This window comes from Melopsittacus undulatus, chromosome 10 (assembly GCF_012275295.1).
Source record: "Melopsittacus undulatus isolate bMelUnd1 chromosome 10, bMelUnd1.mat.Z, whole genome shotgun sequence".
Lineage (NCBI taxonomy): Eukaryota > Metazoa > Chordata > Aves > Psittaciformes > Psittaculidae > Melopsittacus > Melopsittacus undulatus.
The window spans coordinates 12,041,883-12,058,908 of record NC_047536.1 but is presented as its reverse complement, the minus strand read 5'-3'; the positions used below and the strand labels follow the sequence as shown (position 1 = coordinate 12,058,908).

General features: G+C 52.8%; 1 protein-coding gene across 2 annotated transcripts in view; it reads right to left on the bottom strand.

Annotated features, from left to right (window-relative positions):
- DPYSL3 (dihydropyrimidinase like 3) overlaps positions 1–16,820 on the bottom strand; it is a 29,037-nt gene extending 12,217 nt beyond the window's left edge. Inside the window, exons 1-2 of one of the 2 annotated variants that reach the window (XM_034066665.1) lie at positions 16,422–16,820; positions 994–1,082 (exon numbers count right to left, since the gene is read on the bottom strand). In XM_034066665.1, the coding sequence (XP_033922556.1) occupies positions 994–1,082; positions 16,422–16,715 (383 nt within the window). In that variant the 5' untranslated portion in view covers positions 16,716–16,820. Of the gene's footprint in view, positions 1–993; positions 1,083–6,951; positions 7,096–16,421 lie in introns of those variants that run through there. The other variant, XM_034066666.1, reaches the window with a different exon arrangement.
- Positions 16,821–17,026: the final 206 nt, after the last annotated feature.

Here is a 17,026-nt window from a genome sequence, read left to right as displayed (position 1 = left end):
ACCTTCAGAAAAGAGGAAACCTAAAAAGCTCCAGTATACATCTCCTCGAAACCTAAAATACCATTATAGTCCTTTGGGGTTTGTACTGTTCTAGCACACGACAGTCTCCTTCCTAGACACCCACCCTCCTGCAGGCCAGGTCACCCAAACCTCAGGATTCTGTTCTGCCCCCTGCCCCCTCAATCCTTTTATCTGTCCATATGTAGCACTCAGCCTTCAAATCTCTTCTTTCAGAAATCCTATTTTCTTGAAGCCTTACTCAGTCTTCCCTGATAAATCAAGATAAAAGTAAAGTTGATTTTGGTGAAAAACTTCGTATTTTCCCTGGCACACCAGGGAGGTAAATGAGGAGCAAATTCCATTTTCACATTTCATTCAACTTCAGTCAATTTGCAGGGTTGGTTTTTCTTTTTCCTTAGAACTGAAGAAGTTCTGTGAACAGAGCTGCTCACTCCAGTGTCCTCACAGCAATAAACCAGAAGCTCTTTCCACTGCTTCTGTTGAGATCAGTCATCACCTGCTCACTGTATTCTTACCAGAATTCACTTGTAAGAGTATTTTGGTTCCAAGGCAATGAAATTCTGAGACTTCCAGACTACAGATGAGGCTAAGAGATTTGCCCGAGGACACCCAGAAAGTCTGAGCCACAGCATGACCTGAAGCTGGCTCTGATTCCTGCCTGGGTAGAAATGCTCTGGTCACCAGCTAAAAACAACCTCATCAAAACACAGCCCCGCTTTGCACCATGGACACGGTATCATGAAGTCTCCAGCCCAACCACTGGCAGTCACTGAAGTTTGTATGCAAACATGCCAGGCAACCACATAGGTGCTCACACACACTGCAGACAGCTGAGCTTCTAAGCAGAGGCTCCCAGGGCTATTAAGTTTTAGTGGCTGGCAAGTTGCATACAGACTATGTCCACAGAAAGCCAAACCATCAACATGAAACCGATTTAAGGGCAGATGGAGATAACAGAAGTCCCGTACTTACTTTATGAGGCCATCCTCCATGTAAATATCAGCATAGAATGACTGGTCATCATTGACTATTCTCCCTCCTTTAATAAGGAGACGATCACTCTGTGAAGGGAAGCACACAGCAATTGTCAGTAACAGAGAACACAAACACTCCTCAGCAGCCAGGGCTTGGGTGCAATCCTACAGCATCAGACAGCAGAAACTTCACATCTGTACCGACACTTGAAACAACTGGACAAGAGCAAGACTATGACTTTTTCAATCCTCAGGACTGCTTCTGAGTGGAACAGTGCTGCCAGAAACACCCCTGAGGCAGAATGAGTGGACAGGAGAATCACTGAGGACACAGCAAAGATGCTTCCATAAGATACACAGAGAGAAGTCAAAAGCTGCCTACACCGGGTCATTATACACATCTGCAGGCAGCTCAAGCTGCACACCAGCATTTAGAGCAAGTTTGTTACTAAAGGTGTGTCCTTAAATTTTATCCAAATACCACACAAAATCAGTTGCATTGAAGAAGACAACTTCTATCTCATCTGTTACCCCCTTGCAAAGACCACCAACATGACAGGCAGCCCTGAAGATGATGCATCTGCTATTAGAACCTGTCCCTTCACTACAATGCTCAGGGTAGTCCTGAGGCATTTCACAATGTCACAGCTCTACACAAGACCCAGAAGGCACTGAACTGTGTTCCCATCTCATCATTTACCATCTATTCTGTTCTCCTTTTACTGACCTAGAGTGGTCAGCAGCCTTCTCCAAAGGAGGGCAGCCAGGGAGCAGAGGAGCACCCAGAACAGAACTGCTCTATGCTCTTCTGCATTCACACTTGTGAACCTGGGCAATCGAGTATGCACTGATGGAAGAGAATGGGAACAGTCTCGTGGGGAACAGATCCTGTCCTGAAGAATAGGGAAGGTCAAGGTCCTGTTCTTCTACCTTCATGTGCACAAGCCCGAACCCCAGCTGCAGGCCGTACAGGGGCAAACAGCCCCATCACACACAGGACTACCATGTATTCTGGTGATATAAGCTGCTTGTGCTGCTCCAGAGAATGAAACAGCCTTCCTGACTGCTTAAAATGCTTCCAACAACCCTCTAGCTCTCAAGCTCCCCGAATTTTCCTCTCAGCTCCCCCCTGGTGCCCACAGCCCAGGTTTTGGCATGTGAGTACACCCCCCCTTCCACAATGCAAGCCTGGACCAGGGCTGACAGGAGCCTTCAGCAGGGCTCACACACCAGCCTCACCCTGTGAAGCTCTTGCACAATTAATTCCTATACAGGGACCTGCATTTGTTCTTCATCTGCCCCCCCCCCCCCCCCCCCCCCGGGGTGATCCTGGGTGTATCACCACAGTGGTGGTAATTTGCAGTTTCCTCCCTGGCAACAGAAGGATGCACAAGAATCCCCTGCATCCCTGCAGCAGCCAAAGCCCGGAGACCCACGTGCATTTTTACAGCAATCTCATCCTCACAGCGGAGACAAAGAAACTGGGTGGGGAAAGGACGAGAACGCCCGGCGTGGCTGCAGCTCAGCGCTGGTGCAGTGGGAAAGCCACCGGCCCTCCTGCTTCCCAGGCAAGGGCTTCCCCATGGCCGTAGGGATGACCAGCAACCTGAGTCCCAACAACTGGGATTTACCTTCCCTGCTCAGCACAGCCTAACGCCCATCAGGAGCCGAGCATCCCACCAGGAATAGCGCAGGGTCGAGTTGTTCCCCTGTTCACATCCCAACCACAGGCAGCCCTGGGGTCAGCCCCCCTTCTCCCCTGACCTAAGCTTGCACATCAGCACAAAGGTCTAGCAGAACTTTGGTGGCTAACAGGGAAGGAAAGTCTGGAAGTAAGGGCATGATGCTGGTCACAGACCTCACCCCACAGCTCCTTTAAAGAGACAGCTTTAACAAATCACGAACTGCACACGGAGATACCAGCGCTGACTAGTGACCCAGGGGACCATCATTACCACCTTCTGTGCAAATCTCCCTCAGGAACAGCTGAGGCAGGAGGACAGCACTGGCTTGGAAGTGCCAGGTCTTTGGGCCAGCTCTCAGCCGCCTCTCTCCCTGATGGGCACACACCAGGTAAAGCTCAGCCTCGGGGCTGAAGACCCCAAGCACCAATAAATGCTGTTGACAAGCCACTGGTTCTGCTCCTCACCCAGCACAGGGAGCTTGTCCTTCCTTTTGTGTCTCTCCAGCTGTCATCTCACCAACAATACTGTGATTTTTAGTTCAGAAACCCCTAAAAGAGCCACGTGTGACCACAGCCAGTTGCTTATAGCCTGTCAGTCACAGCAGACAGGCAGCTGAACCCTGGCTCCCATGGATGCAAATGGTGAGTAAGTAGCAGTATAAGAAATGTAGACAGAAACTATCAAGCAACCACCAAGTATCAGACATCAGCTATGGATGAATGAGGTCTATGGTTAGAAACACAGGCAAGAACACTGCTTTTTATATTTCATACACAGAGTTTCTCCCACCTAGGCAGTTCCCCATGCCCTGGCAGATCCTCCTTGGCTTTACCTAGCCTACACGAAGGAAAAAGTCTCAGATCCAGTAACATAACTGGGACTCCTTCTTTTATTTTTGTCTTGCCCACACCCTTTAAACCTCCCCAGCTCACGTGGGAGCACCAGCAAACGCCGATGCTGCCCTGCCTCTCCCTGCACACCAGGCAAGAGGAAGCAAAGGGAGACAGGCATGGGCAGCTTGGGGCCAGGCGACTGCAGCACTTGACAACTGCGGAATAAACTGTTAATATGAACTCAGAAGATGTGCCTGCCCACAAACACAAACGGTCATTCTGTGGCAGATGCAAAAGGCTGCTCGGTGCTAACTCTTAGTACACAGAATTGTGAGGTCCATCATGATGGAACTGGAACAAGGCGTTCATTCAGGGGCTGCCCCAAGCCCGTCTGCCGGACACCCCAGTGCCACAGGGGAGAAGGGAGGCTGCACGGGCAGCTACCCAGTGTGAAGGGAGAAATATAGCATAAAATAAGTGAAAGCCAAATGGTACCACATCCACGGGCCCTGGCATCATTCAGGAGTGCATCCAGGCATTCAGAGGCAGTGAACAAGAAAGGAAGAGAATAAAGCAGTTACAAGGAAACCAATCTGAATTAACAGACAGGCTTCTGCAGCCAGAACAGCCTCAGATTACAATAAATGCACTGTTTCCTCTGCCAGGGCTCATTTGTGCATCTCCACAACCACCACATCTCCCTGCAAGTCAGTGTCAGTCTGTGTCATCAGCCACTGTTAGCAGATGGAAACACCCTCAGAGGCTCCACAGGCAGCACCTTTCTCCCAGCCTGGGAGAAGCCTCTGCAGGGCACCTCTGCTCCAGCCCAGCCCCTGACTGCGCCTCAACAAGTCTCCACGCAGGCAGCGACAGCCCATTTGTCATCAGTGTGGTGGTACCTTACCTGAGCATCCATTTCTGCAGGCCCAGGGGCTGCCCCACACGGCCAAGCCTGGAAGCATCTTCCAGCAGAGCCCTGCCAAAGCCTGGCAGGATCATCACCAGCACCCCTGCTCTGCTGGAAAGCCTTTTTGCTCAACACTCCCTATCTCTCTGCCTGTTGGTATTTGGGACCAAGCTTCCAAAAGCATTGCTCATGCCCACACTCTGCTCCTGATGCTCTTAAGCATCATCCAGTCATTTGAGATGCCAAAATATCAGGGGACCTGTTAACATTTCTCAGCGTGATGCTGCAGAAGGGAGGCTGCAGCTTCCAGAAGGCTACTGAAACCACTCAGGAATAGGGCTCACCTTGATTACAAAGCACCAGGGTATAATGAGTATAATGCATGGAAGCAGGTGTATGGCCTTACTACTCTTTCCCTTGGAAGATAAGAGACACTAATTGCAATGGTGTTTCATCAGTAGTTGGATGTCTCCTCCTTACTAATGCACCACACAATAGCATGGAAAATCCTCTGGCTGGAATCACAGGGACTGAGGGCAGGCACCAGCTACCCTCAGTGATCCCCCACAGCCTGTGGGCATGGCAAGAAATGCCAGACTGGTGACTGCCAGATTGCCAACATATACCTAGTCAGTAACTGAGGCTTTTCTCCCCACTTGCACCCAACACCATTTGCTAGATCCCCACACAGACCTCACTGGTTTTAGAGGTGCAAAAAACATCTCAGAGGTGCCACTCCTGGGCTGTGACAGGCAATGGAATGGGACACGCATGATGCACACCCAGAAAACACATGGGAAATCCAGTCTACCTCAATAGTGTAACCAAACCACAAAGACTGGGCAATTTTGATTCAACCAACAGCTCTGTTAACAGTTATTTGGTAAAACTAGGACTCCCTTTATTTGCAGGCTTGGTCACTGCCTCAGCAGTATCAGATTTGAGATCTACAGGTGAGCTACATGCCAGACCTGCCCCCAGCTATGATGCTTTAAAGGCTTCTCAGGTATCTTATACCCTAATGGCACATTACAGTCCCTAAAATCTCCCTCCTAATGAGGGCAGCTTAGCTGACAATCTACCACCCCAGACGTCACAACGGTCCTGATGTGCAAGAACAGATTCTGGGGTGGAAACCTCAGAAGGAGGAATAAACAGTCAAAGGAATGCTGGGGGGGTGGGGTGCGGAGAGAGGCACAACCTGCAGAAAGGGACAGAAGAGGCTTTGTTCCAGGAGAAACACCATATCTGAGATATTCCTTCTGCCATCCCACTAAAACAGAGACACCTAACTTCACTTCACCGCTTCCCTGGGACTCAACTGCGGGTTCAGAACATATGGGTCATTTGACAGAATTCCTGAGCCATCTTCTCCACCCCAACTAGGACATGATAATGCTGCAGAACAGGGAAAGAGAGTCTCCAGACTGGTAATCAAGCCGCAGGACTCAGAGGAGACACCACTCACTGAGTGCATTCAGCTTCAGCAGGCGGAGGAAAGGATTTAATGGGGAGAAATAAAGCAACCTGAGAGATTTTGTTACCACTGAAGTGAGAATTTTCCTGCCAGATCCCAGAGGAGCATGAACAATCCCTGCATATCAATAAAGCCTAACAGAATAAAGGTCATTGTAGAGATGCCTCAGAGAACGAGGGAAATCCCACCTGCAGAAGCAATGTCCTTATCATCATGGTGGTCTAAGGATACAGGAAAGGCAAGATGTGCAAAGTGGTAACATTGCTTATTAAAGCACCTGAATATGGGTTGACAAAGGAATTTCTCTTTACAGCGTTAACGATCTTCGTGCTTCGCTGGGAGCATTTTGTTCACATTTGTACATTAAAAAGAATAATGAAATACTGGTACTTCGATTTTCCTTTTTCTCCAAGGGGCCAAAGCTGCCCTCACAAGGACAATCAGGAGCCATACAAAACCAGCGACAAGGCACCAGCGAAATGAAAGCCCTGCCCTCTCTCCCCGAAGAAAGCCCGGTGCAGCCTCCTCTGGGGGGCCGTGGAGCTGCTGCAGCCGCCGCGGGATGCACAGAAGCTCCGGAGCGGCAGCGCTGTCTCCGGGACCAGGCTCCCCGCGCCCCGAAGCGAAGACGCCTGACAGCGCCCCGCGGACGGGCTACGGTGGGTGCGGTCCCCGCGCCGCAGCCGCACCTGATGCAGCAGCACCGGGAGCAGGGAACGCCCTGCGGGACAGCCCGGGCAGCGCTCGGTGGGTTTGCGGGGCCGGTCACCGCGCCCGCCGGGGCGGCTCTGCGGGAGGCGGGGTGGTTCCCGGCGGGGCCGCGGGCAGTGCTCCGGGAGCGGGCGCCGCCGGGCACCGTCCGCCGCAGCTCTCCCCCGGACTGACCCCGCCGTGCGCAGCCCGGGTCCAGCGGCGGCTCCGGGGCACCTGCGCGGGCGGCGGCTCTTTGTCTGCGCCGCGACGCCACCGCCCCGGCGGGCACCGACCCCGGCCCCACGGGGCGCTCGGCACCGGCAGCGCCCCCCGCGCAGCCCGTCCCGTCCGCGGCACCCACCGTGATGCGCGGGATGTTCTTCTTGCCCTGGTACGACATGGCGCTGCCTGTCCGGCCCGGCCCAACGCCGCCCTCCGCGCCGGCTCCGCACAAAGGCGAGCCCGAGATCGCCGTGCCCGCCGCCACCGGGGACACCGCCCGCCCCGCCCCGCCCACAGCGCCGCCCGCGGCCGCCAGGGGGCACCTCTACACCGGGCACCGCTCCCGGTGCGGCTTTCGCGGGCTCCGCTCCCCGCACCAGGTACGGCCCAGCACGCAGCAGGCACCGGTCACGGCACCGGTCACGGCGCCGGGCCCCGCCGCCAGGCCCCGGCTCCTCCGCCGGGGAAGGCAGGGGCTCGGGGTGGCTGCGGATGGGTCACGGAATGCGGCCGGGTCTGCACTCGGGTGCGGCGATGGCCACGGGGGGAGCAGGGACCAAACGGCTCGGCGCGAGCTGACACCTTCCCGTGCGGTCACAGCGAGGCAGAGAACAGGCCCGTGACACGCGGGTCACCCTCAGCCTCGAGTCACAAGCACAGCGACTGGAGGCTTTAACAAAGCAATAAAATGCATCACGCGTCTGCCCCGGGAATGCCGTGTCCTGGGGAGACTGCGAGTGCTTGCAGCGCTGAGGACCTGAGATCGAGGTGGGAAGGTCGCAAGTGTTCAGTGTATGCCGAGACACACAACCTATGTATACACTAGCCAAATCTTACACATGGCAATTTCTAGCTCTTCTCTAGCACCCTGACCTGGATGATCAACACCCAGCCCTCCCCTCAGTTTGTTTTCTGAACTGTAACTGTGGTCTGTGGTAATTGCAGGAATCCACAGAGCACTCTGCTCACCAGCGTGTGCACAAGCAAAGCAACCTTCATAGCACACCCCTGACACTGCAGCCGGCTCTGCTACAAAGCACTCAAGTGGGTGACAGTCGCGTGGCCCATCCTGAGCACTGCTCTGCTGTGGGGTTCAGCGCGAAGGCACACTCCATGGCATCAATTATACGTTCCCCTTACTGAAGGGTCTAAGTACACAGCTTGGTGTGACAGCCCTCCCTTAACACAAGTATTGATGCCTCCATCAGCTCAGTGATCCAGCCCAAGGCTTTTACTGTTCACCGAGTTTGTTCTGTGAGCACTGAAACTCATAGAAACTTTTACTGGATACATATTTCTTCTAAACCCAGAAAGTTTTCACCAGCTTAAAGTGAAACTCAGCAGCTTCTCAAGAATATTACTTATTGCTGCCAGGACCAGGAGAGTATCTGCAAATTCCAAGGGCTGCGTGCCGCAGCTGGACCACTGCCTCCCCTTCTCCAGCTCTTGCACCCTGCAGCTGGCAAGAGACCCTCTGAAGCCTTCCCCTCCCTGGGGATCCACGACAGGGAGGCCTCTGCAGGGCTGAGCCAGAGCCCCTGCAACTGAGTAGCACATGGGGAGGAAGTAAGGTACCAGACTGAACTGTTCTGCCAGGGTGCTGCAATGCTTCAAGAGCAGGTCCTGGTTTCTACTGAAACTAGACTGGGTGAGGGTGGAACGCAAGAAAGACCCTCAATGCCTATTGCCAAACATCTCAAACTTCATTCACCCATCTCCCAGCAAGTTTAAGAGTATCCCCATGCTGGGTGGCACCACCATATTTCGTGTGAAGTAACAGAAACAGTAGCAGTTAATTAGCTACTAATAGATAAATGACTAGGAGGCCAGATGTTGATGACTTGAGCACTCAGACGGTGCTCAAGTCCCCTGAATGCCAGGCAACCAAGGTGACTTCAGACCCTTCTTTTGCAGAGATGTGCTTTCCTCCTGGTCACTACATGATGCTCACACAAATCACAGTAAAACATGCTGCCTGAGCCCAAAACATTCAAACTGGATTTGTCCAGTTTGTTTTTTTTTTTTTCCATAGGACCTCTCCAGGTGCATCAATGAGATGTTACCCATGTGCTCCAAAACATCCTCAACAAGAAGCATGGTCAAATGGAAAGTTATTTTAAAATGACAATACTCTTCCAGCTCATAATGGGAGGCAGGAGCACATTTATCCCCTGCCAGCTTCAGTGGATGATCACCTCCCTCTGAAGACATGCTGGAAAGGCAGAGCTGCAGTGCAGAATGCATACATTCCCCTTTCATTACCATTCCCACCTTCCTCTCACACCCTCCCCAGTCCAAGCCTCCAGGTCCCATGGCTCCCTTCCCAGCTGTCACCTGCCTTCTCCAAGCCTCAGGAGAGCCAACCTAGGCTGAAAACTGACCCAAATCCCACCCACAAACACATCCAGACTCACACCACCTGCAGAACAACTGCAGCCACAACAGTGGAACAACTCTTTTGTCACATGGGACCAGAACACACCGCAACCCATGATGGTAGCTCAGCCTCTTCTGCCCTCTCCCCACTCCCTTATACATGGGTCTGACATGAGGGGAAGGTCTGAGCCAAATTCAGGTCCCTCCTCACTTCTTCAGTGTGTATGTTGAAAAGCAGGATTTTTACTAGGCTCAGCTATTTCACCATGATGTGAAAGGTACCTCCTGTTGCTTCCTTTCTCCACTGACACTTTGAATCTTTGTGAATCTTTGTTGTGCAATTTGAACTCTCTTTACCTCATACTAGCAAAACCACATGCACTGTGTCCCACTCTGTGCAACAAGGGGCAGCCTGCAGGGAGCACTCTGGGAATGACTGACAAAGCAGCAGCTACCCAACACTTCCAGATACAGCAGCTACCCAGGCTGGTGGACCATAGCTGGGACAGGGCCTTGGAAGGTGTCCAGGCACAGAGTGAGGACATCCCTGCACACAGCAGATGTCCTTGTGCATCCATGATGCCTACGGCCACACCAGCAGCCGGATGGAGCAGCAACATATCTGGACATTGCAATGCCCATTGCAGCGTGGACAAGGGCACAGAGCACCAGCCTGTGGGAGATACCTGCTCCCACTGTAGGCAGCTGCTTCCATACCTCCTTGGATGGATATGCCTGAGTTAGGAGAGACCACTCACCTCAAAATGGTATGCCAAGCCAGGAGAGAGATGGCTTCTACTTTACACTTAGCTCCCTCCATGAGATGAGCTTTGGCTACACAAGAACATCTGGATTTCCACTGAAGTGACTCAATTCCCTCAGAGCATGGACATGCCAACACAAGTCCATGAAATACAGGCACCTGTCTTGCCACCTTTAACATGCAAAGCAAGGACTGGCAAGGTCTGGGCTCTCTGCTTAGCATCACTCCTTTTCCCCCCTCATGGAATGGAAACACTCATTACTGGATCCAAATCCGTGTGCTGTAAAATGGAATTCAGCTGCTCCCAGCAGAGCAATGGGAAAGATGCTGCTGGATCCAACCCACAGCTGAGAGTCAGCCCTGCAGAAAGAGCCAAGGTCCAGCTGTATTTTCCAGCTTCTCATCCCTGTCTCCAGGAAGACTGCTGGCATGTTTGTTTTGTGTTTCTTCCTCCCATTTCCTCCAGCCACCCATAGCAACTGCTCCTCAGCAGAAAAATCAACCCTCTCCGCCTTCTACCTCGTGGCAGAGGTGACAATGGAAGGAGTCTGTGTAGGGAAAGCTTCCACCCCAGAAAAGTGGCAGAGCAAATGCAGCTAGGAAACAAGCTAGTTTCCACCACGGCTTTCCTTGGGATTAGGGCTGACCATCAGTGAACAGCTTGCACTCCCCCAGACAACCTCTGAAGAGTAGGCCACACGTACGAAACTACTTTTCTGGGTCTCATCACAAAATCTTGTACATTTCACAGTCCTTCTGTAGGTCTGTTTACTTGTGCTTTTCAGAGCTGAATCTCTTTCTGTCATTCCCGGATCATGTCTCTGAGTCCCAAAGGTCATGTTGGGATTGTTCCTCCCCAGCACCACTGTCACCTTCACACATACTGTACCTCTCTTTCCAGGTCATTTGTGATACTGGAGAAGAGTTGCATCTAACACAGATGCATAAAGCTTCCCACTGAACAAGTCACACACCCTCCTTCTAGGCCCCATACAGTTTCCCTATGGAGCTGTATCCACCTAGTCAGCTGGGGCTATTCTGGCCTGTTGAAGGTACTGACATCTTAGATAAAAAAGAAAAAATTATTTTGGTCTGAGGCAACTGTTTTGCTGTGGCCAAACCACAAACTTAAATGTTTAATTCGATCTAAACCTACTGAAGTTTGCATTTGACACTTTCAACTACGTTCATAGAAAAATGCTTAGAGGAGTTTCCAACACACCAAAGCCTTTTCCAAGTGAGACAGCAGTGAGTCTTGCCTTGCAAAGCTCACAAAGTTTAGCTGCTTCCCAGAATTTTTTATGGTTTTCCTAAAATGGGCATCTCAGAAGCCACACAGATTTGCAAGAACATGAAGAAATGTCCAAGTACCTTGTGTAGTTTGGCTCCCAAAGCACGTTTGCAGATTGAATGTTACCTGCCAGGAGGCTCCTGGTGACATCTCCACAGCACCTCTGTCAGGACAACAGACGCCTGGGGATCAGCTCTTCGCTTCTGCCCCTCGTCCTAAAGCCAGCGACTCAGCAGGGACAGAGCCTCTTGTACCCTGCTGAGCTTCATCGGCCAGAACCACCTCAAGGGAGAGCAGCTGCCATGTCCTGCTGCAGGTGTTCTTGTGGCATCCCACATCAGTGCACTGGGAGAGCCCACTGCAGGTCTGTGCTCAAGACAGAAGCAATCTCAGCTCCTCTGGAAGCTACTCACAACAACAGACTTTTCCTGATGCCACATCACGTGCAGCTCTTGCTGTGTTTTCTGATAACCTCAGAAAAAAAGACAGTATTAAAAGAAGCATCACCTCTTCCAACCTGCTGAAATGGGCTATTGCCACAGAATCTGGTACACGTTTTATGTACTTCATGGCATGCTTGGTGATGCCCCATTGCTCCCCTAAAATGTTTCACAGCTAGAATCTATTATTAGTTGTTAAATGTGGAGAAACAAGATCACTGGGGTTTTATTTTAAATACAGAGTCTTTTGGAGTATCATTTTGTGAAGATAAAGAACATTATAAACCCTGCCACAGGCATAGAAAAGAACTCCCTCCTTGCCCTGCACATGAGCCCCTTCTAAACCCTGTCCCCCCCAGGTCACAATACAAGAGAAAGGCAGCAGCAGAAATGCTCATCCTGTAGGTCATGCCAGCCAGCCTATCCAGTGCCCTGCCCCTTCAGAGAGGGGAGATCTGCTTCAAGAAGGCTGAAAATCACTACCCAGAGTGACAACCACAGCATCCTTCCAAGCCCAGTGCCATCACTGCTCACATCTGCAACCGGCTCCTGGCTCTGCCACTACTGACACCAGAGCAGCCACTTGTGCAGCCTTCACCACCAGAGCCAGGAGCATTGGAGGAAGGAAATCAAGGACTGTTCCCACAAGGTAAATCAAACTATTTCTGTTAGGGTGAGATTTCTGGTAACACAAAAGCTCTTTGCAGCAAGCAGGAACTCTTCAACTGACTCCAGTTTCTTTATAAAAGTGGCCCTACTGCATAACTCCCATGAAATCTGTGTCTTCTCACACAGGGTGGTTTATCAAACCGCAGTTCTGCATAACTGCTGGCACTAAAGTGTATCCCAGCATGAACAGCCAAAGAACTGACCTCTTGCTGCTGTGCTTCAGGCATCAGATTTCTTATTAAAAACAAAAAACAAACAAACAAAACTAAAAACCCAACACAAAAATGAGTGGGATTTTTTTTTTCAATAAAGATCAGAGTATTTACCATCAAACTCTGTGAATTATCACAGGTTTCCCTGTTTTGTTTGCATTGTGGGAACTAGTCCAGTGCCTTGGGTTTGTTCTATTGTTTGCAGAAATACCAGAAATAATGTAACTCCAAATTCTTCTCTTAAAAAATGTAAAACCAAAACAGAAACCTGAGCTCTCTGTGGAATGGGGTGATACTGAGGTTATGAACTGATGCTGTCCAAGTGCTTTATGATCTCTTTCACAAATGGAAGATTTTGGAAGAACTGTGCAAAAAGGCAGCGCACAACTGCAACTTTAGATCATGCTAAGTTCACCCGTGAGGAAAAGGCTGCAGTTGGCTTGATGTTTCTGCCATAAATTACTGGCAATGGAAACAAAAACGCTGAATGCTGAAGTCAGAGCACATTTTACACGTGTCAGAAAAACTAAGAGAGGATCGAGTCGGTTCAAGCCTCACTCTCCACTGCAGGCAGCCCCACGTCTCCAGGATCGATCACACCAGATCTGAGGGTGTCACACAGCTGGAGAGGACAAGACACATCTGCCCAGGAGCAAGCCAAGGGCAGGGTGCCATAGGTCCTCGGGAGGGGACAGACCCCTTTCTGGCTTTCACAGCCCAGTGATTTCCCTCACACTCGTGGCTCCGCTCCTCGCCCTCCGGGGCGCCAGGCTGATGGAGCTGCCCCAGCCCGTGAGGCCGCTGCAATGCCGTGTTTGTGGGACCACAGCCAGTTGCCTTGGCAATGACGACTTCACTGCAGAACCACGCAGTGGGACGGGATGGGGGTGAGCGCAGCAAGGCAGCGCTCCCGCCTATGCTGCTCAGGAAGATGAAAAACGTGGGTCTGCACAGCTGGGCAGCAAGGAAGTGAATGGGAGAGGCTACACAAGCTGCTGCTGTACCTTCTCAGGCACTGAGCACAGAGCATAAAGCTCCTGCCCTGCTCTGTAAGTCATGTTTCCCCTGCAGAGGCCCAGTGGCGCGGCTCTCCAGTATCTGTTCACACATTACTAGCCCTCTGTGCACATCCTTACCACAGGAATTTGGAAGGTTTGTCTGTGACCTACAGAGAAACTCTCTGACTTCATTTTAGTAAAGTAATCCACCCCAGTTAGATAGAAGGCATGGAAGCTCTCAAGGAAAACTGCAGGAAAACCTGAGAGTCCACACAGGCTGTTACTGAGGGCAACCTACACAGAGTTACACAGCTCTTGTTAAATGAGGTCTGCAAAACAGTCCAGATCAGAGCAGAATCCAGCCCCCCAGCACTGTTCCTACACACTTCAAGTGCTCTGCAACAACCACCCTTGCTTGCAGCAGAAACTCGTGGCAGGGAAAGCAGCCTCCCAAAAGGCACATCTTGGTTGGGCAAGCCCAGCACCACGACTGGGCACCGGGATGCAACCAAGTCGCAAAGCCCATCTGCCCACATAGGCAGAGCCTCTGCAGCCAGGGCCCCAGCAACCCGTCACCCGCTCTGTCCCTGCGCCAGGTAGCACAGCTCAGGCTCCCCGTGGTGAAGCCAAGCAGGCACCTGACTGACCTGAGCCATACCCCTCATGCAGCATAGCCATGGCTTCACTGTGCCCACACCCACAGCTCAGGGTTTGCTCTTCCAGTAGACCTGGTGATAAAGCACAGTGAAGCCTGGGCCTGTCTCACACTGATGGGTTGATTTACCTCACATGTTACACACTGCAGTTTCTTCCTGCAGAACAGCCAGCACTTTGATTGCAATTAATGCCATTACAAAGAAAAAGCAAAAAAATAAAGATGTGTTGGTCTGGGGGGCTTCCAAGAAACTGCTCACTGCAAGGATGAGGAGACACATCTCTGCCTGCTGCCCTGTGTGCAGGCCACTCTTACTTGCAGCTTCCCTGCTAAGTTTCTTGGTCAAAGGTAGATGACTTAACCTCTCTCTCTTTCTTAATCTGTGAATTTATTCAAAGAGGTTCGATTTGCCCTGACAAAAGAGCCTTTGTGTGCTCTGAACCTTCAGGGTTCAGCAGAATTTGGCACATGGTGTGCCTCGGTGTGCATGGAGCACACAAACTCCTGAACTTGAACACTGCAGCAGCGAGTCATAGGATTCCTTCCAGCCACATACACACAGGAACCCATCTGTGAAGCCTCCCACTTTCTTAGGCAAGGCATGCAGATAAAAAGGGTTTGGTTCCTGATGCTTATCTGGTGGAAGGCCTCAGAGGAAGAAATCTAGGAGTAGAAATCCTCAGGAAGAGAGAGGCTATTGAAGGAAAACCCCTGCCACAAAACTCCAGAGATAAAAATCTACACAAGACCTTAAAAGGGAACAAGACTGTTTCAAATTTTTGGTAGGGCTAACAAAGTAAAGCTCATAGTAAAGCCTGCAGACAGGCTGAGGTTCTGTTTCTTTCCCAAAAAGCAGCAGCATAAAACTGTTGATGCAGTGGTCAGTTCTGCAGTTGCTCTTCAAACCATGTGGACAAGGTTGGTACTGAGAGGAATAATGTCAACTTTGTTCCTGACTCTAAAACAGGCTGTAAAGGAGCAAAGCTCAAAAACGGGAACCAAAGAATGTGCCAGGAAGAAGCCAGAGAGCAGAGGCTGAAGAAATTAAAGTGCAGTGAAGAAACCTCAAAAGCACTGCCTAGCTGAGAGCCCCTACAGAAGATGCAGACATTAAAGTTGGTTGATGCTTTTCCTCAAAATCAAAACAGGCCAATTGCATCTCAGTGCTGCTGCTCCCATCAGGCTGGTGAGGTGGGTCCTTCAGATCACACACTTTATCTAGGTTCCCGCTCTGGACACAAGCCCCCAGGACACCCATCACTCCCCCCCCAGGCTAAGCTGCAGGCTCGCTATTTACCTCAGTGTTTTTTGCTTCCATTTTTAAAAATGGGTTTTATGAATTTGCCCTGTTCATCCCTGGACACCAGACAACTGTTCACTGTACAGTACAGCCCCAGATAAGCTCACCGACCACTCACCAGTGTGGGCTCCCCTGCCCATTTTGAGCAACCGACACACTGACCCCCCTAAATGAGGGGTTCACTCAACACCATTAACTTCACCATCTCCCAGCCAAACTTACACTGGTGTAAACGGGACCAGAACCACAAAGCAAGAGGATCTGTGCTGTGGAGCTGATGAATCTGTTCACTACCTTCAGCGTGGCAGAACTGGAGAAACTTTGCCTGATGACACCTTCAGTAATGCCACTTCCACATCAACGAGATGTCCCTCTCCTCTAGGGTGGTGCTTCGGAGTTGTGTCAGTGTGAGATAAGGATCGGCCTGTTTGGAGTTACAGCTCTAAACCCCCCTTGGTGTGGGGGTATGGGGGCAGGTATTCTTTCATTCAAGTACAGAACTAGCAACTGCAGTAAGCCCAGTCAGCCGCTCTAGCACTCGGCTCTCCCGCTCCCAGTAACGCTGTGAGTGCCCTCGGACCGGGCCGGGAATCGCGGACAACGCGTCCCGCGGGCAGGAGCATCGCACACCGGCAGACGGCAGCGAGGCCGGTCTGCCCTGCCTGCCTGCTGCCCTCACCCCCATCTCAACAGCGATGGCAGCAGTTATGCCCCGGCAGCGGGAGCGGGGCCCGTCGCCCGCACCGCCCCCGGCTGCAGCGGGACCGGCCCCGGGGACAGCGGCTGCCGAGCCCCGCCCGTGGGCAGCTTCCCGAGGTCCGGAGAGGCCCCGCCACCGCCCGAGCCCCAGCGCCTGCCCCGCGCCCGCCGCACCCGTCCAGCGTCCCCGCCACGCCGGCTCCTACCGTGTCATCCGCGGGGACCAGGTCCTGGAGCCGCTCCTCGTCGGTGGCTGCGCGGAGGTCACCGGCAGCCGGGCCGGGGCCGGCAGCTGGAGCGGGGTCGGGGTCGGGGCGGGCGGGCGGCGGAGCTCGGCGCTGCCCTACACGCAGCGCTCCGAAGTCCAGGGTCTTGCTCTCGAAGGCCCCCTCGACGCTGCAGAAGAGTCCGCCGCGCTTCTGCCGGGGCACCGCCGGCGCTCCGGGTCTCGCCAGGTACACCGGCAGCTCCTCGCCGCCGCGCCGCCCGCCCGCCGCCATGCCCGACGGGACGGGTCCGCGTGCGCGGGGCGGGGCAGGTCACGGAGGCGCGGGGCTCCGCGGCAGCGCTGCCGGTCCCGTTCCGCTGCCGGCGCGGCGAGGTCTGGCGGAGCCTGGGCCCGGCGCGCAAACGCCACGTGCACGGGCGGGACCAGACGTGAGCAGAGACCCGCCCCGGCCGGGGCCCGGGAGCGGCCGCAGCCGCCGCCCGGGCAGGGCGGGGGCGGTGCCGTGGGGAAGCCGCGGTGAGGAGCCTCCAGCCGCGCTCCCGGGACGTGTCTGCAGCCCCTCGGGCCAGAGACCGGGCACCG